Below are 25760 nucleotides of genomic sequence, written 5' to 3' on the forward strand. Positions count from 1 at the left end.
AGTGGACAGTGACTTTCCTTAGGCCACACAGCAGTGAGTGGCAGAGAAGAGGCCATCGTCCAGCTATTCTGATTCTGACTCTGGTCCTCTTCCCAGTGCGTAGTGTCTCTCCCCACCTCCACCCAACCTGAATCATTGCTACCTACTGGTCAGGCCCCACTTCCCCTTCCTTATCCCCCCTGCCCCCGTTTTTAATGTTCCTTTTCTCTCAAAATCCTTTCTTTTCTTTCTCACTTAGCACAACTTACCATGGGCCAAGCATTCATTCACTCATTCATTCATTCATTCATTCTTCCTTTCATTTATTCTTTCATTCTGAGACATCTGGGAGCCTAGCTCCATGCTTGAACTATAGAGATTTCAAAAGAAGTAGGAGGTCTGTCCTTGCCTCCAAAACAGTCTCCCCGGGAAGACACGGTTCAAACACAAGACAATCGGAGGGTATCAGTGAAGGGAGGGCTAGCAGATCAACCACCAGTCACTGCCATGGGCGTTCAGAGCCAGGAGGGCAAAGCTGGGCTGGAGCGGGGTAGGCTTCTGAGACATTCCAAGTCTCAGTTTATTCATCTACTAAATGGGGGATATTGGCGATGCCAATCTCATGAGACTGTTGTGAGCAATGAATGAGAGAATGCTTGGAGAGAGCTCAGCATGGGGCCTGGCAGGTACTAAGTGCTTAGTGACTAATGGCTGGTACCATCAGCCTTGCCTTTAACAGGGCTGTGTCGGGGAGGCAAACCCGTTCTGGGCAGCATAGGTGTGGAGCCCTTTCTAGGAACCCATGTGACCCCCCCCTCCCCCGGGGTCACAGGTATAAACAGCATGGGGCTTCCCAGGCCTTTTGTTGCTGTGGCTTCTCTGGGCCCTGTGGATCCAGGGTGGCCCTTGAGCCCAGAGAACAGGAGGCTTAGCAGGGCTGGGGTGGAGCCCTGTGCTCACATGGATGGGAAATCCGAACACCAGAGGAGTCTCATCCAGGCTCTTAGCTCAGCCGCGTCCTTTGCACTGAGGCATGGATTTCCAGGGAGGAGAAGGTGAGGCAGCCAACTGGCCCTGGAACTGTGCTGGGCGGGTGCTGGTCACACCAGGCTCCTGGGTGTGGGAAGGGCATGGTGACTCACGAGAGTTCTATATCTGAGGGCCCCCAAACGCATGCACCTGGCCTATGGGATGGTGGCCTAGGTGCTCAGAGCCCATCTACACTCCCTAGTGACAGCTTCTTAGCGTTGTCAGTCTGAGCACAGCAAGACTCCACCCATCACAGCGGTTGGCGTTCCCGAGCACTTCCCGTGAGCAGGTGCTGTTTCTGCTTTTTAATCCTCAGAGCAGCCCTAGGAAGTAGGTGTTGTTATCTTCTGCCACTTTACAGAGGAGGAAACAGAGAGATGGGGAGAAATTCAAGCACACGGTTGGTACATGTTGGGACTGGGATTGGAACCCGCAGAGTTCACATGCTTCTGAGCTGCTTCTCCTGGGACACCAGAGGCTATTGGTCATCTTCTTGTGGAGCCCACAGTATTCGTTCTTTCTGTCCTTTGCAGAGCCCAGATGTACCTGGCAGCCCGGGAGGGGTTCCCAGCAGAGGCGGAGGCAGGTGGTGTGGTGGAGAGGGCATCTTGGCTCTGACGGTCACTAGGTGGTGGCACTTTGGCAAGCTCTTATCATCCCTGGGTCTTGGGTTCCTCAGCTCTGAGGTGGGGATGACAAGCCTGGGCTCACAGGGCAACATGGGGGTGAAGCGAGACCATGTACCGGGAAGGCTGCTGGCGCTCAGCTCACGGCCGTTCTCCCGATGGGAAGGTGAAACGTGTCTCCAGAAGAGTCGGCAGGGCCACGAACTGCAGGGCAGACTGGAAGGCAAATCCCACAGGGCTCCGCTTGCCCTCTGGCTCGGCTCCCAGACCCTCTCCCAGGCCTCACTCGCTTGGCAGATGGGATGTTCTGGAAAAATACACTCCACCCCTAGTCAAGCTTTCTGGACATCAGTCCAGACAGCTCCTGCAGCAGAGATAAAACTCTGAAGATCCGACTGTGTCTTCTGATGAGGTCTGTGAATCATGTCTCCGTTCTCCCCCTCAGTCCTGAGGCAGCCAGCAAGAAAGGCTTCTCCACTTTTTGGCTGGGGTGTGGGAAGACATACCTTCCTACACATGGTAAGTGTGACCATGGACAGGCGCTCAGTAGGCTAACCTCTAGTTGTTTTGGCTGATGGTAGGGCTATACAACCAGCCATATTTCCTGGTGAGGGAAGGAGTGGGGGTCTCACCCCAAGGCTCTGCTCTGTCTGGGGTGACCAACTCTCCCATTTTGCAGGGAACTGAGGGGTTCTCAGAGATATGGGGCTTTTAGCACTAAATCGAGAACAGTCCTGAGGAAACTGAGATAGTTGGTCACCATTGCCACATTTCTGAGCCATTCTAGAGCCTTCTGTGTCTTCTTGGGCATGAGGTCTTTGTTTCCTGCAACAGCCGGGCTTGCTTTTCCAACACCCAGGGGCCAACCCAGAGGCCTCCTCTACTCCCTTGGGCCCATAAAAGGAGATACTGCTGGAGAAAGTCAAGATCGTGGCTGTGGGTTCCCACACCTCCTAAGGCAGAGGCTGATGAGGTCTGGGCTCAGATGACAGGCCCCTTTGAAGAACTGACGGATACTTGGTCTTCCCGGCAACACGGGGCGGAGGAGACACCTCGTCGTGGCCACCAGTTCAACGGGGCTCCCGATTTACGAGGCCGGAAAACGTTCACGGGAAGCTAAATAACAGGGTAATGAGGGGTTCTTCTAGAAAGTGGTATTAACTTTAATGAGGAGAAAACCCTTTGTAAAGGCCAACGCCCACTGGGGCAGAGATATAAACGCGGGGTGAAGGGCTGCTTGTCCACACTGGGGGGGCGCCTGGCCTCGAAGACCGATCGCTCGTGTCTGGGAGGCTGAGGTCAATGGCTTCCAAGTGCCTGAAGGCCAGCTTCTCTTCGGGGTCTCTCAAGGGCCCGGGAGCGGCCGGCGGGGGCTCCGCTCGCGTGTCCGCGATGTACTCCAGTGGCTCCTGCAAGCTCCCCAGCCTCTCCCCCGGGGCCCGGAGCTTCTCTGCGTGCTCCGTGGGGCTGGGCCGGAGCGGCTGCAGGGCGGCCAGCTGCCTGCCCGCTCTCTGCCTCCCGTACGGAGCCTTTGCCACCAGCTCCAGCGTGGGCGGGGGCTGGTTCGGGGAAGGCGTCCTCGCCGGCAGCGAGAAGGAGACCATGCAGTCCCTGAACGACCGCCTGGCCAGCTACCTGGAGAAGGTGCGCCAGCTGGAGCGGGACAACGCCAGCCTGGAGAGCCGCATCCGGGAGTGGTGTGAGCAGCAGGTGCCCTACCTGTGCCCCAACTACCAGTCCTACTTCCGGACCATCGAGGAGCTCCAGAAGAAGGTGAGACGTCCAGAGTGGCTTTGGCTGCCCGGGAGTCTGCTGTCACCAGCACTGGACGGGGAAGCCAGAGCAGCTGTGGCGGTAGCCCTGCTCCCACGGGGTACTTGAGAGAGGTCGCAGGGCACGTTCACATCTGTGGCCTCATTTGCTCCTCCCCGTCATCTGATGAGAGAGGTATCGTTAGCCCATTTTACAGAAGAGAACAACTGAAGCTGAGACTGGTTAAGTGACTTATTCTGGGTGGTCCAGCTGGCAGTTGGTGGAGCCAGAGTTTGAACGCAGGCTCCGTGAACCGACGGACTGTGTAACCTTTGCTAGCATGGCCTACCTCTTTGAGTTTTAATTTCTTCTTCTTCTTTTTTTTTTTTAAGGTGAGGGGCTTGGACTTGATTTGTTTGGTGCACATCAGGTTTTCTATAAAGAGCTCAGGGAAGAAAGGGCCCGTCAGATGTTTCCTTCTTGCCCAGCCCACATCCCCTGAAAGTCCCAGCTGCCTCTTGGGAGGGACCATTTGTGACCAAGGAATCACAGAGTACGCTGTTGTTCATGACCCACCCTGAGCCCCCAGTGGTCTGGAGACAGGAAGACAAGAGACAGCCACCATGCCAGTCTTTGCTGGAGCCTTTCCCCATCTGCCCCTGTCCAAGCCAGGTTACTGGTCTCAGAGGCTGTCGTGGCCTCCTTCTCTGACCCCCTCTGCGTGCCCGTAATAAGCATTCAAGGAGCCTCAGCTGCCGGGAGTCCCGGGATGGCTGACTCCCTCCGGAGGTGGCCCTTGGCAGCTTTGGGGAGCTCCAGCTGACAGAATGTCCTTCCTTGCCCTGATGTCACTTCTCTATTGCCCCAGACCCTGTGCACCAAGGCAGAGAACGCCAGGCTCGTGGTGCAGATCGACAATGCCAAGCTGGCTGCAGACGACTTCAGAACCAAGTGAGTGTTCTGCTGGCTCCTCGGCCGGGGGCTGGTAGAAATGGACACGGGTGAGGCCAGGACTCAGGGTTTTGGCCGCACTAAAGTCGCTGAGGCATTAAGATGGGACACACAGAACCAGGCCAGCCTGGGGTGGGATCTGACTTGGACATAAAAGGAGACGTAGCTTCAGGCACCCTGTTATGCGCCTGCCAGGTACGAGACGGAGCTGTCCATGCGGCAGCTGGTGGAGTCAGACATGAACGGCCTGCGCAGGATCCTGGACGATCTGACCCTGTGCAAGGCCGACCTGGAGGCCCAGGTGGAGTCCCTGAAGGAGGAGCTGCTGTGCCTCAAGAAGAACCACGAGGAGGTGAGCACAGGGGAGGAGGTGGGCAGGTGAGCGTGGGGAAGAAGGTGAACATCGGGAGCAGGTAGGCACAGGGGAGGAGGGTGAGCGAGGCAGCCAGCTGGGAAAGTTAGTGCTGACCCTGATCTGTGCCACAGGAAGTGAACTCACTTCGGTGCCAGCTTGGTGACCGGCTCAATGTCGAGGTGGACGCTGCCCCGCCTGTTGACCTGAACCGTGTCCTGGATGAGATGAGATGCCAGTATGAGACCCTGGTGGAGAATAACCGCCGTGATGCTGAAGAATGGTTCAACACCCAGGTACGTGCCTGGAAACAGTCAGTGCAATGGAGACACAAGGTGGGTCAAACAGAATTGACCTTGGGGCTCTGAACCAAGAAGCTGAGTCTGAGCCCCAGCTCTGTTTCGACCTCACTATGCACGTTGGGCAGGTTGCTATCCTCTAAGCAATAATGTCCTCAGGGACGTTACTGAAATGGGGATGAAATGAAGGGGATGGACTGGTGTTCTGGAAGGTCCTTCTTGGCTCATGATTCTGTGTGGCCTCTGTAGACCTCTTCATGAAGCTGAGTCCCGACGTTCCTGACCAGGTCCTCTGTGTGTATGTTTCAGACGGAGGAGCTGAACCAGCAGGTGGTGTCCAGCTCAGAGCAGCTGCAGTCCTGCCAGGCGGAGATCATCGAGCTGAGACGCACGGTCAATGCCCTGGAGATCGAGCTGCAGGCCCAGCAGAGCATGGTGAGCCCGGGCCTTGAGCAAGGCTGCTGGGGGATCAAACCTGGCAGCACATGAGCCCCCGGGCTTCCATGCTCTGAACACACAGGCAGGCTCCAGGGGTTCAAGGTCTTAAGCATCAGGACTTTCTGTGTAGAGGGAATGAGGTCCCAGCCCCCATTCACAAATGTCCCAGAGGTAAAACACAGGAGACCTATAGCAACCGACATGTCCTGGCAGCAGCTCTTGTAGATTCATTCTGAGTAATTGTCAGTTACTCAGAGGTGTTGTTAATAGGGGAGCTACTCTCCAGATCAGGGGGGCTACGGGGGCTCATTGGCTATCTCAAATGAGATGCCCAGTGGTGGTGCATCTTGGCTCAAAGTGATTCCCTGCTCCTTCTCGGACCTCCCACCTTTGTCTTCCCTCCCCAATCCTTGTCCTCACAGAGAGATGCTTTGGAATCCACCCTGGCGGAGACCGAGGCGCGCTACAGCTCCCAGCTGGCCCAGATGCAGTGCCTGATCAGCAACGTGGAGGCCCAGTTGGCCGACATCCGGGCTGACCTGGAGCGGCAGAACCAGGAGTACCAGGTGCTGCTGGACGTGCGGGCCCGGCTGGAGGGCGAGATCAACACGTACCGGGGCCTGCTGGAGAGCGAGGACTGCAAGTGAGTGGCGCCACAGGCTCCCCCGTCTTCCGAATGCGGTCTGCAAAATCTGGGGAGACGGCACGGTGCCTGGGAAGGGCCTGGTATTTGGAATCGGGAGCCCTGGGGCTTTAGTTCTGGTCTTATTACAAATTCATCACGTGACCCTGGCAAGTCCTTTTTCTCTCTGGGACTCTGTCTCCCCATTGATAAAACCGGGGGGTAGGACTAGGTGATTTTTAAGGTGCTCTGAGTTACTGAAAACAGCAACTGGGAAATCATAGTAATCGGAACTTTTTCTTCCTCTTAGGCTGCCCTGTAACCCGTGTGCTCCTGACCACTCGCCTTCCAAGGCCTGCCTCCCCTGTCTTCCTGCGGCCTCCTGTGGTCCGGGCGCTGTCCGCACAACCTGCAGCCCCCGCCCCATCTGTGTGCCCTGTCCGGGGGGCCGGTTCTGAGAGTGACTGGCCATTGTCTCCAGGGCTTAGGCTTGGCCTCTTTTCAACCCTAACCCTAAAGCCCAATCCCCTCTCTCTGTGCAGAGCCCAGGGCCCTGGGGCCTGGCCCTGAGCGGTCTCACTGCAAATCCATGCCTCAAAGTCTCTCAAAGCCTATCATTAAGGCTGGTCACCCCCGAAAGCCTCAACTCATCATTTCAATGGGTGCCAGCCAGGCTCTCTGTTCTCAGGCTGCCTCCTGGGTCAGGTTTTCCTTCTGGGTGCTCTTTAGTGGGTTCTGAAATGCAATAGAGGGCTTGTGTGGGCAGAATAATAAAGTGCATTTGCTTTGGCTCTCGACGCCTGACTGGCACCACGTTGGTATCGTTGTTTTGTGTCTCTGCTGGGTGAAGAGGGCTGACCCCTGGGCTGACAAATAGGGCTGTTTGACCATGTATGACCCTGGGGATGACAGGGTCCCTGTGATCCTGTTTGGGGTGGATAAGGGTGTACAGTGGGGTTTCTTGCTCAGCTGCTCTGCTTTCCTGATGAAGAAGACGCTTCTCCAAGTTTCTGATGTGGTGACCCGTGTTACCAGCCCCTTCCCACTACCCTTCTTAGTCTATTCAGGAGACTACATCCCAGAGGAGGGAGGATAAAGCCGAGGCCAGTGCGGTGTGAAGCATCTTAGGCTGCTTTTCATTTCATGTCTGGGGTTCTCATAAGAGCAGCAACATGTAAATCCCACACCCAGGGGACTTTCGTTTCTTTCTTCTGCTGCAGAACTTTCCCACAGCCCCCCGGTCCAGCAAGCACCCTAAAAACCCACACCCCATCAAAAGCAGGAGATGGGAGAGTGAGCCCGCCTTTGTGACTTCCACCCACGATTTAGAGATTCTTGTCCATAAGAGGCTCATCATGTGCTGTGTGCCTTTGGAACCTGTTACCACACGCAGCACCTTTGGGCCTCAGAGCATTTCCGCGTGGCCGTGGGCGCTCCCAGCATCTTGGCCCAAAGGCTCTCATTTATGTCCAGTCCAGGTAAATACCAAGCTCTGTGGATCCCAATGGGAAATGGAGACGAAGGTAAAACTTTCTCAGGCAGAAAGGAAGGCCGGTTTCTCCAGATAGCCCTGTGCTATTCATAAGATGCCAAGAGCACCACTATGAAATGTTAGCGATGTTTAGAGAGTTGTAATAGCACAGGAGGTGGAGAACTGATCGGGGAAAGATGCTGACAAAGGTGGGCCTGAGACCCCCACCTCTTAAAAGGGCCTGGTATAATTCACCCTGATTCTACTTTAGAGTTATCCCCTCTTTTTTTTTAAATTTTTAAAAAAATATTTGTTTCAGAGAGAGAGAGAGAGAGAGAGCAGGGGAGGGGCAGAGAGAGAGGGAGACACAGAATCTGAAGCAGGCTCCAGGCTCTGAGCTGTCAGCACAAAGCCCAATGTGGGGCCTGAACTCACAAACTGTGAAATCATGGCCTGAGCTGAAGTCAGATGCTCAACCGACTGAGCCACCCAGGTGCCCCTAGAGTTGCCCCTTTCTAACCCCCTGTAAAGGAGGGCCCGGGGCTTTGGTTTCTCCCAGCCCCCTGACTCCTGGAATCCTGACCACCCCCATGTTGGCCTTCTTGGAACACCTTGGCTGCTTTTGTTGAGGCTCAGCCCCCCGAAGAGGCTGATGGTCTCGCGATCATTTAGTTTATTCAACACGTCTTTACTGGGTGCCTCCCTGGGTTGGACAGTGTGTCAGGTGCCAGGAGCAGGACTGACCCTCATCAGAGGGAGGCCTTGGGATGGGAAAGCAAGGGCACCCACTCCCTGCCTCAGTGGCAGGACGAGGCCCGGCAAAGGGGCCTTGGCGTTAGTGTGATGAAATTGGGCTCTGAACGTGGAGTCAGACTGACCTGGGGTTCATATCCCGACCCCGCCACTTACCGCCAGTGGGAGCTTTGGCACGGGGCAGCCCCTTGCCGAGCCTCAGTTTCCTCATCAGTAAAACAGAGGCCATGACACTTACTGTACTATAAGGTCCATCCTGCTTTGCCGAGCCTTTGCTGGGCCTTGGAAAAGGGCTCGTGTTGTTGACTGTCTATGCTAGCTGGAGGCCTGGATCGCTGTGAGGGTGGGCGTCTACATTCTCCCTGCCCGGAGTTTCATTTCTGAGCTTTTGTTCCAAGCAGCAATGCCTAGCAGCCGAGGTGGAGAGGCAGGTCCATGACTTATTATTTTTTCTGACTCGGAAGAAAGTCGGGCGTAGGGGAGCCACAGTTAGCAAGCAATGCGTGGGCGCCGTCTCGAGCGCACAGGCTCCAGGTAACTCCGTTTACCATCAGCCACACATCCTCTTTAGGACATTCCCTGTGGTACAAACCCCTTCCAAACCCATCAGAATTCCCCTCCCCAGATGGAGAGAACCAGATCCTGCATAGCCTTGCCACTTACTATTATTTATTTATTCCTTATTATTAGTTACTTCAACTTTGAATATAATGCTGATTCCATTAGGTCAGAGATTCTCAACCTTGGCCGCACATTGCAATGACCTGGGGGGCATATGGGATGTGTGGTCTGACCCCCAGCAATCCTGACTTAGTTGGACTGGGATATGGCCTGGTGTTGGGATATTAGAAAGCTCCCCGAGTGATTCCAGGGTGCAGCCAGGATTGAGGGCTCCTCCATTAGCGGGAGGGCCTTTTGGCAAGGCAGTTGGGAGCTCAGGGCAGCTCTGACGTCACCCTGAGGGCTAGCGGATTCCTGAACTATACTTTTTGACTAGTCCTCAGCTCCGGCTTTACTCTCTCCTTTAATTTCAAACACCTGCACTGAAGTTTAAATTTCAGTTCCCATAGTTTTAATTTCAAAGAGTTATGTTTTTGCTGTTCTCTCTTCCTCTTCCATAACACTGTCTCAAGACTGCCATTTTTATCCCTGAGGTTATTAAAAAACAGACACACACGTACGTATGTATTAATAGGTTGTCTTAAATTCTGCCTTGCTTCAGTCTCCCCCAGTTTCCTCTTCAACAATTTGTTTGTTGGCTTGTTTTGTTTTGTCTCTCTTTGCGATGCTGGAAACTTCCCTCAAACGTCTGGTGATCCTTCCGCTTATATTTGAAGACATGACACTAAAAGCTGATGGAAAGTGCTGTGTGTATGGGCGGGTTGGCAAACTGGCTTTTTTTTTTTAAGTTTATGTATTTATTTTGAGAGAGAGGGCAGAGAAAGAGAGAGAGAGAGAGAGAGAGAGAGAGAGAGGGAGACGGAGGGAGAGAATCCCAAGCAGGCTCCGCACAGTCAGAGGAGAGCCCAACGTGGGGCTCGAACCCATGAACCGTGAGATCATGACTGAAACTGAGTCAGATGTCCAACCGACTGAGCCACCCAGACGCCCCCAAACTGGCTTGTTGGATGGTAGAACTACCTAAATTCAGCTTTTATAATCTTTTGTCTGGAATCATTCTGGTTTTTCAAAGAACGGAGACAGTCTTGGGCCAGACCCCTGCATGCATCCCACCTACCTTTATTTATTTATTTTTTTAATGTTTATTTATTTTTGAGAGAGAGCGAGCGAGAGTGTGAGCAGTGGAGGGGCAGAGACAGAGGGAGAGCTCTGTCAGCGCAGAGCCCGACGCGGGGCTCGATCTAACAAACAGTGAGATCGTGACCTGAGCCGAAATCAAGAGTCAGACACTTAACTGACTAAGCCACCCAGATGCCCCCAGGAATTGCATTTCTAACATGTTCCTGAGTGATGATGATGCTGCTGGTCTGGAGGCCACATTTCGAGAGCCACTGCTCTACTTTATTACAATAATAATTTTTCACAGTTTTTTTTTTTTGGATGAGGATTAAATGGGCAAATTAATGCCCAGCACCCAGCACAGTGCCTGGTACTTGCATAGATTCAATAAATGCTAGTTATGATTTTGAAGACTGGTCCAATGCGCCTCATTCCATTTGGCTGGTATCGCCATCATACCTCCTCCCATCTGATGCTACTGTCTTCTCTAAATAGCTCATCCAGACAAAGGACCTGGAATTGATGGTTGGTGCAGGAATTCTAACTGAGAGATGATTTAGTCTAACCCTTTCGATATGCATGAGGAAATGGAAACCCAGAGAGGTAAAGCAATTTTCCCGAGGTCACACAGCAAATTAGAAGGTTAGCATCTCTATCTTTTTTTTTTTTTTAAACTCAAGAATTCTTCCTTTTATTTGAAGACCTTTTAAAACCGAATTGTCAGCCTTGTTTCTTGCTTTCCTCCCATAGACCGAAGCCGTTCTTGCCTATTTATCGGTGCATATTGCAGCCAGATCACTGGCTCTATGTAGCATTCTCGATCTTGACTTCTCTCAAGCAACAGATTTCAGGGAACAGGGCTGAGTGGCATTTTCCCTTCCCTACCCTTTCGCCAATACTTCTAGAAATATATGAAAGAAAAAGACAAGCACTCACACCCCAGTGTTATATTGAGAGGATTAATGAATAAAAAGTGGCCATGTAACACCCATAGATTAAACGTGAAGTGTCAGCCCACGGGTGTCGCAGGCAGGACAGGAAACCACTGGTCCTGCCTGTCGCTTTCTTAAGGAATACCCGAGGCTTCTATAATTGGAGACGCCTGCTCCAGTCCCCTGGCTTAGCTCATACCAGGGCTGCAGGGTGCCACTTCTCCAGGGAGCTGATTCACACTGCCTCCCATCTCTGAGGTCCCGGCGGGGAGCCCTGCGCTGTAGAAAGCAAAAGTAGAGCCTGTTCCAGCCTGTCCACCCCTGTCCTTTTAACAGTCATGAACTCTCGACATCTCTGTCTATGGGGGCGGTGATTCACGAAGGGAGGATCCAGAGATGGTCAAGATAGAGCGTCTGCCCCACCGGGATGATCACGACACTTTCCCGAGAGCGGGATCCCCACGTCTCTCTTTCTTAGTAGCATCCAGCTGCAAAGATGCCCCTGATTCTTAGGCTTTCTGTCTGGGTCTCGAGTTCTGTCTGGATCTCTCCTCCCTGAGATCACTTCTCCCCCTAGGTAGGGCAGTGATGCAGGTTTAGAAGGCTCTGAGGTTCTGTTTCCCAGCTCCTTCGATTTATAGCACTGCCAGTATCGGTGAAGCTTCTGGCACCCACACATTTCCTCCTTAAGGGGCAGGCCTCTTCCCACAGGGAATGCTCTCATTAAAAGGAAGAGCTACCCCACGGAACTGCGGCCCTTTCTCAGGGCCCGAGCGGGCGGGGGCGCAGCGGGCATTGGCGGCACAGGGCCAGGTGCTGTGGTGTCCGGGTGGCCCCGCCCGGGTAATGAGGGCCCAAGCCCAAAGCTGATCCTTTGAAGATGTGTCCTGAAGCTCTCCCCTGGTGATCAATGACAGGAGCCCAGAGTCCTGCTTTAGCCAAATGACTAGCTTAGCCTCTTTTACAAGGAAAGGAACTCCTTATTGGAAACCAAATTATAAATTAATTAGCGGCTTCCTCTGGGGCTGTGTATAAACATCCACACCACCCCATGGTGACTTTCTAGCGTGAGCCCCCTCATTCCAGGGGTATAAAAAGGCCCGAGCAGGATGGGGTCTGTGGACACTGACAATCCAGGTAGCTGTAGTTGCGAAGGGGCCTCCCTGACATGGTATCCAACTGCTCACCAGCTTCCATCAAGAGCTGCCCGCGGCCCCCCTCTGTCTGCTCCAGCAGCATGAGCTGCCGGCCCGAGCTGTGCCTGGGTTACGTCTGCCAGCCCGTGACATACGTGCCTTCTGTCTGCACTCCCACCACCTACCGGCCAGCCAGCTGCCTCTCCAAGACCTACCTATCCAGCTCCTGCTGGCCCAGCAGCTGCCGGCCAGCCAGTGGTATCGCCAGTTCCATGGGCACCTGCAGCTGGTACTGTGAAGGGACCTTCAATGGCAACGAGAAGGAGACCATGCAGTTCCTGAACGACCGCCTGGCCAGCTACCTGGAGAAGGTGCGCCAGCTGGAGCGGGAGAACGCGGAGCTGGAGACCAAGATCCAAGAGGCCTGCCAGTCTCAAGTGCCCACCCTGTGTCCTGACTACCAGTCTTATTTCAGGACCATCGAGGAGCTCCAGCAGAAGGTGAGGGCAAGCGGTGAACGGACTCACCGGGAAGGCAACCGGAAGGCCTGGAGCTCCAGATTTGAATCTCATTAGCTTATTAAGCCTCATTCAGGGGAAAGAGACTTCCCCAGGGCATAGGATTGTCTCACAGTTTGAGGGTTCAGCTAGAGTCCTTAACATGGAAAGAGGTCTGGGATCTAGACTCAGTTCTACCATGTTGTGGCTTTGGGAGGGGGGCCTTCCCTTCCCTAGGCCCCAGTGTCCTCATCGGTAAACTGGTTGCAGTAATGGTTCGCACCTAAGGGGTCTGTCCAGAGGATTCCATGAGTTGATGCACGTGAAGTGTTTAACACAGCCTCTGGCACACGGTGAGTTTTTAGTCAATGTTAGCGCTTGTTAAGGATCTGCCTGTCCCACGAAGGACTTCAGACTTAACGACGTTGTTTCCTTCCACATTGTTCACTGCGACCAAAGTGGGGCATTTGGATTTATGAAGAACCTAGGTGCTTCAAATATAAATCCTAGTAGTTCTCCAAGGACCAGCAGTTCACCAAATATTCCCCAGAGTCCCAGAGAAGAGGGGCTCCTGAAGGGATGGTCACCAGGCTGCTGAGTCCCTTCAGCTGCCAGCTTTTCCTCCGGGCTCTTTTTCCTTCTTATTCTGAACGCACCCCCTCTTGTGCCTTGGCCCCCAGGTTCTGTGCACCAAGGCAGAGAACGCCAGGATGGTCGTGCACATTGATAACGCCAAGCTGGCCGCCGATGACTTTAGGACCAAGTGAGTCTGGCCCGGGGATGGTGGGGTACCTCCCCCTCCCCCCCCACCTCCCCCTTCCCCCCCCACCTCCCCGCACATCTTTGGGGGCAGCTCTCCGTGAGTTTCAGGGAGGGTTGGAAAAGTGCCAGTAGCTGTGGGTCTTCCCTGAGTGCTGTATTCAGTTTCAGCCCTCGGCTGCTGACCCTGTCCCTGTGCAGGTACGAGACGGAACTGGCCATGCGGCAGCTGGTGGAGGCCGACACCAACGGCCTGCGCAGGATCCTGGACGAGCTGACCCTGTGCAAGGCCGACCTGGAGGCCCAGGTGGAGTCCCTGAAGGAGGAGCTGCTGTGCCTCAAGAAGAACCACGAGGAGGTGAGCCCTAAAATCAAGCTGACGTGGCCCCGGGAAGCGGAATGGGAAGCACGTGAGGTTTTGGGTTGGATAGACTTGGGTTGAAATTCCCAGGCTTGCTGTGTGTTGTTTCTGTGACTTGCCCAACTCACTGAATCTTTCTGAGCCTCCTCACCTGTAAAACGGAGCAGCGCTATGACACGGGGCTACTGCAAGCATTCCATGAGGTCATGGGTGTGAAACACCCGTCACTTGGTTCCTGCTCAGAAATGCAAGCAACCTTCTCTTCTGCATTTCCTGGTCTTGTGTGACTGCCAGATGCTTGTGTTTTTCTCATGAGAATCACTTTCTGGGGGCAGAGTGGTGCCTGAGGCCCAGAGGGGGTTGTGTTCCAGAACTCACATGGAATGGCCTGTCCCTCTCCGGAAGGCTCGGCCGCTGGGGCTCTTCCAAGGGAGAGTCAATTGCAGTGGTTTTCTTTCTTCTTACCCCATTCTGTCCTTCTTTGCTCCTGTTTGCATATAATATACTTAATCCAAAGTCTATCGGTCGACACTTTATTTTCTGACTTTCCTTCTCATCTCCCGCACGTCCGCAGAGGGAGATCGCTCCCTCCCGGGCACCTGTGTGCTGCATAGACCACCGGACCTCTGGTGCCGCGCCCCCCACCCTCCACCTTCTCTGCGTTGACTCTCAACCTCTTGAGTGGGGATTTGAAAGAGCAAGTGCCTCTGAAACCTGGCTGGGTTTCCTTAGGCTTAAATGCAAAGTAACAATCAGTCACCATGTACTCACTGGGTGCCCTAAGGTACCTGACTCATCCTACTTAAATCAGAGAACTGGGAACGGCACCAAGAGGCCACTAATGAGGCATTATCGCACACTCGGGCAGCCTCTGAGACAACTTTCTCTCTTTGGCAGCCAAGCCTGGGGAGGCGTCTGCTCTCACTCAGGCCTTGAACCAAGTGAAGCCAGGCTCCTGCTGTCCTCCCTCCCAGACGAACACAGGCTGGGAGGGTGGCTGGGAATGCGGGGGCATGGGTTTCCCATTCTGGCCCGAGGAGATCAGACAAACCCTGGCATTGCTCTTGGCTTCTGCCAAAGTGACAGGAAGTGTGATGGAGCGCTGCCGCCACCATGGGAACATCCGGTCGGAGCTGGAAGACCACAGAGCTTCTGCAGAGTGGACGGCAAGCCTCAAAGGGCCCCTGTAACATAGACATCCTAGCATCTTTCGTCCCACCATTTTGTGTCTCCCTGGGGTGGTGAGTGGGATCACGTGACCTCACACTCGTGCCTTTTCAGGAAGTCAGTGCCCTCCGGTGCCAGCTGGGGGACCGCCTTAATATCGAGGTCGACGCTGCACCGCCTGTGGACCTGAACAGGATGCTGGAGGAGATGCGGTGTCAGTATGAGACTGTGGTGGAGACCAACCTCAGGGACGTGGAGGAATGGTTCAACATGCAGGTGGGCCTCTCGCAGGTGGGCCGGCCTCTCTAGGGTCCCTGAGAAGGCTCTCCTGCCCTTCTCCTGTCTCCCCCTTTGCAGATGGAGGAGCTCAATCAGCAGGTGGCCACGAGCTCCGAGCAGCTTCAGAGCTACCAGTCAGACATCATCGATCTGAGACGAACGGTCAACACGCTGGAGATCGAGCTGCAGGCCCAGCACAGCCTGGTGGGTGCTGCTGGGTGGTCTCTGGATCCCAGGCGGCAAATGCGCTTAGGTGCTGGCATCCAGGCGGGGGGAGGGGGCCCCGATTCAGCCACCACGGACGTTTGCCCAGCTGACCTCTCCTAGGCTGAGGTTGCTCCCAAGACCCATCCCAGAGATCAAAGGGGCTTGTCTCAACCCTGACATGGGTTAGCTGGACACTGTCAAACACAACTCCCCAGGAAGGCGTGTTCTCTGCTTGGTCTGAACCTTCTAAACCCAGGCTTCCTACTGGAGTTTTAAAAACTCCCCATGCTTAGTTCCTCTCTGGATGAGTGAAATCAGAGTCTCTTGGAGGTGGGGGCCGGGCACAAGGACCTTTTAAAGGCACTCATGTGACTTCAAAGCACAGCCAGGGCTGAAGGCCACAGATCTTGACGATGCTGTCGGGGAGGAGCCTGGGGAACCTCAGATCCAAAGTCTGAAGCCAGACCAAGGCTGAAGAAGGAATAAGGGGTTTAGGGTCACGGGGACCTGGGTTCACATCCCAGTCTGTTACCTGCCAGCTGCTTAAGCTTGAACAAGTCATTCAACCTTCCTGGGCCTCAGTTTCCACCGTGACTTAGGTAGGGAGGGGTCATTCCCAAGCCCAAAGAGAGACATGGTTTTTCTTGGTTCTTTCTGAACCAGGAGGATAGGTCTGCTCCTCAGCTACTGTGTCTTTCCTTTTGCCGTAGAGGGACTCTCTAGAAAACACCCTGGCGGAGACCGAGGCGCGCTACAGCTCCCAGCTGGCCCAGATGCAGTGCCTGATCAGCAACGTGGAGGCCCAGTTGGCCGACATCCGGGCTGACCTGGAGCGGCAGAACCAGGAGTACCAGGTGCTGCTGGACGTGCGGGCCCGGCTGGAGTGCGAGATCAACACGTACCGGGGCCTGCTGGAGAGCGAGGACTGCAAGTGAGTGGGCCCAGCTGAGGCTGTACACATGGGTGCAAACATGGGTTTGGAGAAGGCTATAGGAGGTTATAGGAGAAGGCTATAAGGGCTTACCCAGGAGATAGAGCCCTGTAGTGATTAAGAAGCAGTTAGGAAGCTGGTATGATCCAAAGAAAGTCAGGCAGGTGTTCATGCTATCATCCCAAACCTGGCCCACTGGAGGCCACTGCGCTCCTTCCCAAGTCAGCAAACTCCTTCCAAGGGCTTCCCATGTACCCGGTGCCATTAGGGATGTGGAGACAGATGACGACGAGGCATCTGCTCTCAGGTTGTTTCTGTCTGGTTAGGGAGACGGGCAACTGGAGATCATACTTGGGGGAAAGATTTTTCTGCACTTGAGAGGACCAATAGGTGGCTTAACGTGATTGGGCTGTGGCGGGAAGGAAGGAAGACACAAGAGGTCAGTGGGGCCCGTTCATGGGGAACCATAAAGGCCATGCTGGGGAAGGAGGACTTTATTTAATAGGCAGTGGGATGTCCTCATTTTTGTTTTGTTTTGTTTTGTTTGGAGGAGGAAATGATAGAGTTTGCTTAACGGCCTATCTCTCCAGTGAGATGGTAATCATCTAGAACTCAGAGATCGTAGAAACTATTTTTATCTCCTTCACCTGGCATGTAGTAGATGCTTAGTAAATGTTTCCTGAGTGAGTCAGTGAAAGCTCAAAGCTGTTCTTCAGGAAGACGGCACAGGTGGTTGCAGGAAGTAGAGGGAAGAGGGTCCAGGCAGGGAAACTGTCCAGGAGGTCCTGGCCATGTGAGCAGTGGGGAGAGTCGGAATCCGGGTGGGGCAGGCACTCAGCAAGGCCTGGCGGTCACCTGGGCACAGGACACCTCGGGCCCGTGGACACCCGCTGGGCTGATTACTGTTGTAGATGGTTTCTTTTTTTTTGTTTGTTTTTGTTTAAAAAAATTTGTTTAAACATTTTATCTTATGTTTTGAGAAACAGAGAGAGACAGAGCATGAGCAGGGGAGAGGCAGAGAGAGAGGGAGACACAGGATTGCAAGCAGGCTCCAGGCTCTGACCTGTCAGCACAGAGCCCGACGTGGGGCTTGAACCCATGAAGTGTGAGATCATGACCTGAGCTGAAGTCGGATGCTCATCTGACTGAGCCACCCAGGCGCTCCCTGTAGGCGGTTTCTTAGTCCACGTTCAGCTTTGCTTGTCTTTCATTCAGTTTCATCCTCTGGGGCAAGGGTTGCAAAATCAAATGCTTTTCAAGGAACAGGGTGCTGATGCACATGTGTGACGTGGGTCACGGTGGGACTCTGGGGAACCAGAGAGCGATGTCCACTCCGGCGAGGGCGCCACCCCCGAGGAGGACCGTTTCTACCGTGTGAGAGGCACATCCAGTATGGTTGGATCTTCTGATTGCTCACGAGAAACTGGGAATCTAGATGTCTTTCAAATGTTAAATTCTTCTGATTTTTAAATATTTTCAACAAATGAAAAAAGAATATGGTGCTGGCCACACAAAAGAGATTTCAGGCTGGATGTGGTCCCTGGGCTCCCTGTCCAGTTTCTGGGCTGTTTGGTTCCCATCTACTGTCCAGGCTGTGGTTTCTGGTTTTGAGCCCACACCTGTCGGTCTCTGAGATCATCCTTTCTCCTTTTGCCATGTCTTCCTTCTGTTTTAATTACTGAGTTCACCTTATCCAACACATTCTTATTAAGTGCCTGCTCCAGGCCAGGTATGCGGAATGTGCATGCATACACGGCTGCTGACCTCACTGTTTAATGGGGAGACAGACCGTAACAGGACAATCACACATCACTCTGGGAGGGGGCACACGGTACCGTTGGGGGATTTGACACAGAGAGATCATGGAGGGCTTCAAGGAGGTTGTGACAGTTGAGTTAAAGGAAGCTGCTCTCCATCCTGGCCCAAATGGGAGCCACCGAACGTTTTAGGCAGGGAGTGGCATACTTATATTTGTGTCTGTGGAAGATCACTCTGGCCACGAAGCTGACAGTGGTTAGGAGGGGCCAGGGTGGGGCTGGGGAGGCCAGTTAAGGGTTACACAGGCAAAGATGACGGAGGTGGGATTAGGGAAGCCGAGTGGAGAAGGTGAGCAGCGGGTGAGTTTGCGAGGCATCTGGGGGCAGAGCCACGCACTCGTTGCTGCCTTGGGCTTTTCTCTAATCCTGCCCCCTGTGCCTGTCTTCCGCAGGTTGCCCTGTAACCCGTGCTCCACTCCCTCCTGTCCCCCTTGTGCACCTTCCCCCAGCGTGCCCCGCACCATCTGTGTGCCCCGCACCGTCTGTGTGCCTTGCGTGCCCTGTCCTCAGGTCCGCTACTGAAAGTCCCTCAGGGTCGGTGGATCCTGGACAGACCGGAGCTGGGAGGCTGGAGCCTCCTCAGGTGGAGTCTGACCCCCATTCAGTGGTCAGCAAGGAAGCCCTCCAGCTGGGAGGTGGGCTGTGTGCTACACGCTCGGATCTGCAGGGGGCGCCCCGGGCCCCCACGTCTTGGAAAACTGCCTCTCACTTCCACAGCCAGACTGTTCTCTTGGCTGATGTTTCTGGTTGTCTGTGCTGCCTCAAGGGCACATGCTCTTAGTAAACTGGCGAATAAAGCCTCATCCAGTGGCCCTGCAAACGCATCTTTCTCTATTTGTCGCCTTTGCTGCTGTATCCACCAGCCAGTTCTACTCAGTTGGGCTCAAGAGGAAAGTGGCCAAATTCTATACTTATTTTTGGGCCCCGTCTGTTTCCACGGAAGCTTGGGAGGCATCCGCTAGAAAGGCCCGCATGCCATAAGCCAGTTAAAGCCAGGCAATCAGTCCAGAGCCAAGTCATAAAGGAATAAAGAGAAGAGGGAGATAATTATGCCTGAAACCTAGGCCAAACTACTGTAATTGAGAAGAATACTGTTATGACCCCACCTCCCCACCTCATTACAGCTGTTACAATGGGATCATTCATTCATTCATTCAAAACGTCTTCACTAATGGCCTACTTACATGTAGATACCCCCAGGGTCATCCCCCAGATACTTCCTTAGTGCCCCATTTAAACATTGCAACAACTTGTGAAAAAAGGTACCATTATTTCTCCCCTTTGCAAATGAGGAAGCTGAGAGCCAGAGAGGTTAAGAAACTTGCCCAAAGGTCATCCAACTAGTATGTAGTGGACCCAGGACTCAGTATAGGCTGTTAGGCCCCAGGGATAAATCAAGCAATTCGTATTCTGAGTCCTCGTATTTGCAAACTACAGCTCTATGCAGGGAGGGGCTACCAAAAAAAAAAATGCAAGTGATCCCCACTGTCCGGAAGCCTATGATTGGCGACGGAGCTGGGGCCAGTGTAAATAATAATAACCATGACTACCGCTTCCTGAGCACATCTATGGTGCACGCATAGACCGGCCTATGCGGCTTGCACAACCACCGTGTAAGGTAGGCCTCATGTCCGTTTTAGAAATGGAAAACCGAGGAGTGCAGAATGGGTTAGTCAGTTGCCCAAAGTTACATGCAAGGACCAAGATTCGGACCCAGGTCCAGCTGTGTGCCCTGAAGCACTTACTCGAAGCACTCCACTACATGGCAAATTGCCACCTAGAAAGAGCACGTGCTAACAAAGGCTGGGACAAAGTACTAGCCTGGGGAGAGCAGGGAAGGCTTCCTGCAGCTGGTGGCATTTGAGATGGGCCTGAATGTCTACTGAGCAAAAAAGAGGTAGAGCCGTGTGGGGCCTGCATGGAAGCCAAGGTCTTGCTGGCTGGAGCAGCGGGTCCCTGTGGAAGGTTGGTGGGAATAAATCTCATGTGGTAGGAAGGTGTCAGACCACGGGGAGGCCCCAGGTATCTCTGATGGAGCCTGGATTCCATCCGGAAAGCTGTGGGAGGGCTGCTGTAGGTTCTGAGCCCAAGGATGGCATGGCCTGAGTGGCCTTTTAGAAAGTTTCACCGAGGAGTGTAAAAAAGATGGCTGAGGGGCAGGGACAGAGCTGATAACTAGTATGTGGAAGAAGCTAATGGGGCCTCAGCTCAGGCTGTGACAGTGGGAAGGAAAAAATCAGGGCTCAATCTGAGAGGCTCAGCAGAGGACCTGACTTGGCAAGACTGGCCATGGCAGATTAAGAGGAAAGGGCCAGAAACAGGAACCTTGTACACCTTTCTGAACCTCAACCTCTAAACACACTGTTCTTCCTTAATGAGCTGAGGTGATGTTTCTATTAAAGATCTGCCCTCTGGACTTGCCAAGAAATGATGAGAAGTGAATTGGCTCTTGGAGCCGCCTGGGGCTCTCGGGACAGGATCCGGCATGCAGGCTTGGCAGGCGAGGCTGTGAGCCCGATGGGAGACACAAACACACTGCTTAGCCAGCTGTGGTTCCTGAGTGGGGAGGTGAGGGTAGCATTTCGGTGATCTGGAATGCCGAGATAGAGGAGCTTCTGGCCATGTGGATATTCTCATAACTGAGTGCAAACTGGCAATCCCTCTTAATTTCAGTCCCCATGCGGGGCGCCTGGGTGGCTTGGTCGGTTAAGCGTCCGACTTCAGCTCAGGTCATGATCTCACGGTCCGTGGGTTCAAGCTCCGCGTCGGGCTCTGTGCTGACAGCTCAGAGCCTGGAGCCTGTTTCAGATTCTGTGTCTCCCTCTCTCTCTGACCCTCCCCCATTCATGCTCTGTCTCTCTCTGTCTCAAAAATAAATAAACGTTAAAAAAAAAAAAATTTCAGTCCCCAGGCAAATTTGTCTAGAATGTGCTTAGCTTGATAAACACAATAGACTGAACAGAACCAGATCTATGGTTCTAAAATCCTAGGCCTCTTCTGTCTTGTCCGGTATGGTAGCCACAGACTACATGTGGCTATTGAATTTTTAATGAAATAAAATTGAAAAATTCAGTTCAATACACTAGCCACATTTCAAGTGCTCCGTACCTACATGTGGTTAGGGGTACTATACTAGAGTGCAGATGTAGAATATTTCTGTTATTCCAGAAAGTTCTATTCAACAACACTATCCTAAGCTATCAGAATCATAAGGAGCCTTCCAGATGATGTCGCCCAGCCTCTCCCATTTATGGATGGGGAGTCTAAGGCCCAGAGGGCTGGAAAGATGCACTCACCAACCAACAGGTGGGAATCAAAGTAAGTGCTCTCACGCCAAGCCTAGCGGGTCTCCCTGATGTTTTCTCCAAGCACGAAAGTTTATTATTATTTCAGGCTAATAAATACTTTTCCTTTTGCCTTCTTTCCTGTCCCTAAGAACAGAGATATTTTCTCTGAGATGCTGAAACTCCTTCCCAGGACTGTAGTTCCCAATTAAAAAAATATCTGGAAACCACCAAATTCAGAATCTCCTTATCCTTGGAGCCTTTGGCTCAATAAGAGGACGGACTCAGGCTGTGGCCAGGGGCAATGACACAGGGGTTGTAGGCCAGGAGTCCAGGTCCCCTGGGCCCTTTGGGGACTTGTGCAGGCTCCTTTTCCCTCAGAGCATACTGTCCGATCCAACCTGGTTCCTCTTTCCACCTTGTGTGTCATCTGACTTGCCAGGACCTGTCTGACAACCCAAATGCCTATTAAAGCTTTTTATAGGATACCAAGCCCCAAGGCTCAGGCGCAGTTAGCGCTACCCCCTCTGCTGGCCATGGATGGTCACCATCCTCTGTGTTGGGATGATGCTTCCAAGCTAGAGAGGTTGACAGCTATCCTCCCTCCTGGTCCATCTCCACTTTGTGAGGGATGCAGAAGCCACGGATGTAGACGCTGGGGAATATTTCTGCCCACCAGCACCAGGACCGCCTGGAAAGTGGACCTCGTGTTACACATATGGGGATCCTCAGAGGAAGTCTGTCCTCATATCAAAGCATTTGGATTTCATTAACTCCACTTTACAGGAAAACTTAGGACCACGGTAAAGTAATAAAACCTCTGTCGTATTTGATGTTTGGGAGAAACTCCCACAGGTAGCAGGATCCTCCCTGAGTGGGGACTGGAAAAGAAAGAGGACATGTGTTTCAAAGATGAGACTTTCCCTGAGGCATTAAGGAGACTGGTGCGCAGCCTTGGGTCTGTCTCTCACTGTGCAAGGGCAAGGCCTCCTCCTGGGCGTGGGAGTGAGGGCCCACAGGGCAGAGCTGGGTTCGGGGAAGCTTGGCCAGAGGGTGACGGCTTCCAGAGAGAAAGGCCCAGCAGTCAGACACAGTGACTGGCAGAGTCACCAGGACAGCTCGTGGACTGAATGACACTGATTGGCACCCTCCCTATAATATTGGGAAGACTTCTCCGGTATGATCAAAAAAAGGATATGCTGAGCGGTAACTGGGAAGATCATTAACAATAAAACAATTCTCGTCTGGTGTTTCATAAATTTTAGCACATGAGTGTGATGATCTCAGTTTTGCTAAATAGAAATGTCCTAAGATCGTTTGTATTCTATCCTTTTGAACAACTGGTCGAGGCAAATTTATTTCCAAATAGTCCCTGCCCCTTAGCCCTAAGTAAGTAACCAAATACCCGGATGAGCCTCTTGCCATAATGGAAACCATCAGTGACTCCGGCTTCAAAAAACATCTCCTGGAATCCTAGTTCCGCCACCACACGCGGTGTGATTTCTGCGGGTCCCCTAACCTCTGTAAACTGCAAGCTCCTCCCCTTTGGAAAGGGGGGTAATTCTACCTCCTTCACCGCGTTACTGGCACAGAATGCATCTGAACTATCGTGATATCCGGCATAGTATAAGTGCTCAATTAATGCCAATTAAAGAAAATCTGCTTTGGCTGGCACACAAGTCCCCCCACTTCCCCGTTCTGACTTTCCCCCCAGTGACTTCGGCAGCTGAGTTACTTTCTGGAGCCTTTGGACACCCAAGTTTCAGAAAGAACAGAAGCAGCAGCAGTAACGAGGCCACCACACCAACCACCCCCCCCACCCACCCCTACCCGGGCAGCTTTTGCTTTGCTCCTTGGTTAAAGAGCATCTGGACGGACTGCCGGTCTCGGTCTAAATGTCTTGGGGCAGGGGACGGTGCAGTGCCCACTTCTGGAGTCTACCTGGGCAATGCCCTTCCCCTGCCCCAGCGCTTTGGCTCCAGGGCAGGCTAAGGGTCTCCCCATGTGCTGTGAGGGGTCCAATTCTCAGGCCTCATTCGTTGTGTCGTGTAGAGTGGGGTTAGCGAGCTGCAGTTCACAGGTCACACCCAGCTGCTGTCTGTTTTGGTGAATACACTTTCACCGGGACACAGCCACACTGTCTGCGTCTGCCCCCCGCTGCAAGTTTAGCGCAAACAGCCTGTATGGCCTGCGAAGCACAAAATGTTTACCGCTTGGCCTTTTAACAGGAGAGGTTTGGTGTAGAGGGAGAGAACGTGCTGGAGTCAGGAGCGCCAGGCCTCAGTCCGGACCCTGTGGCTGACTTGCTCTGGGTCCCCGGGGAGCGCACAGCCCCTCTGGTCTCTGGTTGGGGCAGGAAGGGGTCGAAGCCACTCTAATTTTCCTTTAGTTCCAACACGTCGGCACCCCTCTGTTCTACTGCCCCGTCTCTCTGGGCGCTGGCGCTGAGACCAGAGGCCCCCGCGCTCACCGAGCTCTACCTCTTCCAGGTGACTGTTGCATCTTCAAGGCCGTGCCCCTCCAGGGAGACGCCAGATGGTCGCTCGGGGAACAGAACTCAGCTTCTCCAAAGAGATGACATGAAACCTCCCTTTTAGCAACAGAGGGCACTGGCAAGGAGCGCATTTAGCCCTCTCTGATTTGAGGGTGGGGAGCTACTCATGGGGCCGGCCACTGCCTAAGGGCGGTTTTGCAGGACAGGCCTGGGTCCGGTTACCACCGGGACCGGCGGTGATCCAGCTACTGATGGGCAGCGCGGAGGCCCAGCTGGCCGAGGAACAGCCGAACCGGCAGTATCGGGTGCTGCTGGACGTCAAGGCCAGGCTGGAGGGCGAAATCACCACGTGCTGGAACCTTCTGGAGAGCAAGGACTGCGGGTACGTGTGAGGCTGAGGAGGGCCAGTGTTTGTAGCATCTCCAGGACGCTGATGCGTGTCTTGTGACCATCCTACATCACACACCTGCCCAGAGCTCTTGAGTTCCTTCCTTCTCGGCCACGGGTGCCCCCCTATCCCAGCAGACACTTGGGGTTCTGTTTCCTCAGGGTGCCCAACTGCTCTCATGCCTGGCCCTTAATTTTGGTTCTTTCCTTTTAGCCGGTGGCCTTGGGCCATGAGCAGGGTGAGGGAGAAGGAGGAATATCTGTGGTCGGAACGTTTCTGATGCTCTGGGCACTTTGTCTTCCTTCACTGAATCCATGCAACATGATAAAGCCTACCTTAAATTTTTCTTTCTTTTCTTTCTTTCTTTCTTTCTTTCTTTCTTTCTTTCTTTCAGATATGCCACTTTGATTCCATGTCTCCCCCCCTCTCTGTCCCTTCCCTGCTCATGCTCTGTCTCTCTCTGTCTCAAAAATAAATAAAAACAGGGGCACCTGGATGGCTCAGTCGGTTAAGCGCCCGACTTCGGCTCAGGTCATGATCTCGCAGTTTGTGAGTTCGAGCCCCGCATCGGGCTCTGTGCTGACAGCTCAGAGCCTGAGCCTGACTTCGGATTCTGTGTCTCCCCCTCTCTCTGCCCCTCGCCTGCTCATGCTCTGTCTCTCTCTGTCTCTCAATAATAAATAAACATCTAAAAAAAATTAAAAAAAAAATAAAAACATTTAAAAAAAAAAGGGGGGCGCCTGGGTGGCTCATTCGGTTAAGCGTCTGACTTCGTCTCAGGTCATGATCTCACGGTTTGTGGGTTCGAGCCTTGCATCAGGCTCTGTGCTGACAGCTCAGAGCCTGGAGCCTGCTTCGGATTCTGTGTCTCCCCCGCTCTCTGCCCCTCCCCTGCTTATGCTCTGTCTTTGTCTCAAAAATAAATAAAAACATTTAAAAAAATTAAAATAAAGATATGCCACTTTTCTTTAACTAAAAAAAAAAAATCTGACTGGACTCCCCTCATCTCTATCAGGCCTAGTCAATTTTGCTTGTGCCATAGCTGAAGGAGTATGTGAGGGTACTAGGGGCCCCGGTTTGTAATTGAGGAAACTGAGGCTCAGATAATGATGGCAGCAAAGAACTCATGTGGCAGGAAAGTATTTGGAGTGTTGCATGTGGGAAGAGCACCTATGTGTGAACAGAAGATCCAGTCCTCTCTGATGAGCCCTGTTGTCTCTCTTCCTATGGATTTCAGCATTATTTTCCCTAAGACTTAATAGCAGGCCATGCAGTTAACATTACCGTCCTTGTTATTGTCGATGAAGATACGGGGCTCAAAGAATGTAACTGGCCCCAGGGCCTGAGCTAGTAAGGCAGGAGGGCAGGGACTCAGGCCAAGTCTGTCTTTTCTTAGCTGCTGGGCTTGAGGATGGACGTCTCTGTGCATCTGGGTTGCAGAATGCCTTCAATCCACATGCCGCTCCCTCGGGCGACCCACAAGTGTGTCCCGTGAC

The 25760-nt window shown here is 53.3% G+C and overlaps 2 protein-coding genes across 3 annotated transcripts; both read left to right on the forward strand.

Moving 5' to 3' along the window:
- The first annotated feature begins 2025 nt into the window (after positions 1 to 2025).
- KRT35 (keratin 35) lies at positions 2026 to 6845 on the forward strand. Of its 2 annotated transcripts, XM_019435428.2 has the most exons (8): positions 2026 to 2153; positions 2627 to 3407; positions 4255 to 4337; positions 4533 to 4689; positions 4824 to 4985; positions 5298 to 5423; positions 5849 to 6069; positions 6359 to 6845. In XM_019435428.2, the coding sequence occupies exons 2-8, from the start codon at positions 2937 to 2939 to the stop codon at positions 6504 to 6506; spliced, it is 1368 nt and encodes a 455-aa protein (XP_019290973.1). In that variant the 5' UTR covers positions 2026 to 2153; positions 2627 to 2936; the 3' UTR covers positions 6507 to 6845. The 2 variants fall into 2 exon arrangements, with proteins under 2 accessions (XP_019290973.1, XP_053748823.1); XM_053892848.1 differs by lacking the exon at positions 2026 to 2153 and having other exon boundaries at positions 2603 to 3407.
- A 4994-nt stretch (positions 6846 to 11839) lies between these two features.
- KRT32 (keratin 32) lies at positions 11840 to 18918 on the forward strand. The gene is made up of 7 exons (XM_053892387.1): positions 11840 to 12580; positions 13258 to 13340; positions 13538 to 13694; positions 14979 to 15140; positions 15222 to 15347; positions 16061 to 16281; positions 18491 to 18918. The coding sequence occupies exons 1-7, from the start codon at positions 12113 to 12115 to the stop codon at positions 18618 to 18620; spliced, it is 1347 nt and encodes a 448-aa protein (XP_053748362.1). The 5' UTR covers positions 11840 to 12112; the 3' UTR covers positions 18621 to 18918.
- Positions 18919 to 25760: the final 6842 nt, after the last annotated feature.

Source organism: Panthera pardus, unplaced genomic scaffold (genome assembly GCF_024362965.1).
Source record: "Panthera pardus isolate Hobbes unplaced genomic scaffold, ASM2436296v1 HiC_scaffold_3, whole genome shotgun sequence".
Classification (NCBI taxonomy): Eukaryota; Metazoa; Chordata; class Mammalia; order Carnivora; family Felidae; genus Panthera; species Panthera pardus.

Coding starts and splice junctions, on each gene's coding strand:
- KRT35 (XM_019435428.2), top strand. CDS start 2,937: ATGGCTTCCAAGTGCCTGAAGGCCAGCTTCTCTTCGGGGTCTCTCAAG. Junction 4,338..4,532: donor GCAGACGACTTCAGAACCAA/GTGAGTGTTCTG, acceptor TGCGCCTGCCAG/GTACGAGACGGAGCTGTCCA. Junction 4,986..5,297: donor AAGAATGGTTCAACACCCAG/GTACGTGCCTGG, acceptor TGTATGTTTCAG/ACGGAGGAGCTGAACCAGCA.
- KRT32 (XM_053892387.1), top strand. CDS start 12,113: ATGGTATCCAACTGCTCACCAGCTTCCATCAAGAGCTGCCCGCGGCCC. Junction 15,141..15,221: donor AGGAATGGTTCAACATGCAG/GTGGGCCTCTCG, acceptor CCCCCTTTGCAG/ATGGAGGAGCTCAATCAGCA. Junction 16,282..18,490: donor CTGGAGAGCGAGGACTGCAA/GTGAGTGGGCCC, acceptor TGTCTTCCGCAG/GTTGCCCTGTAACCCGTGCT.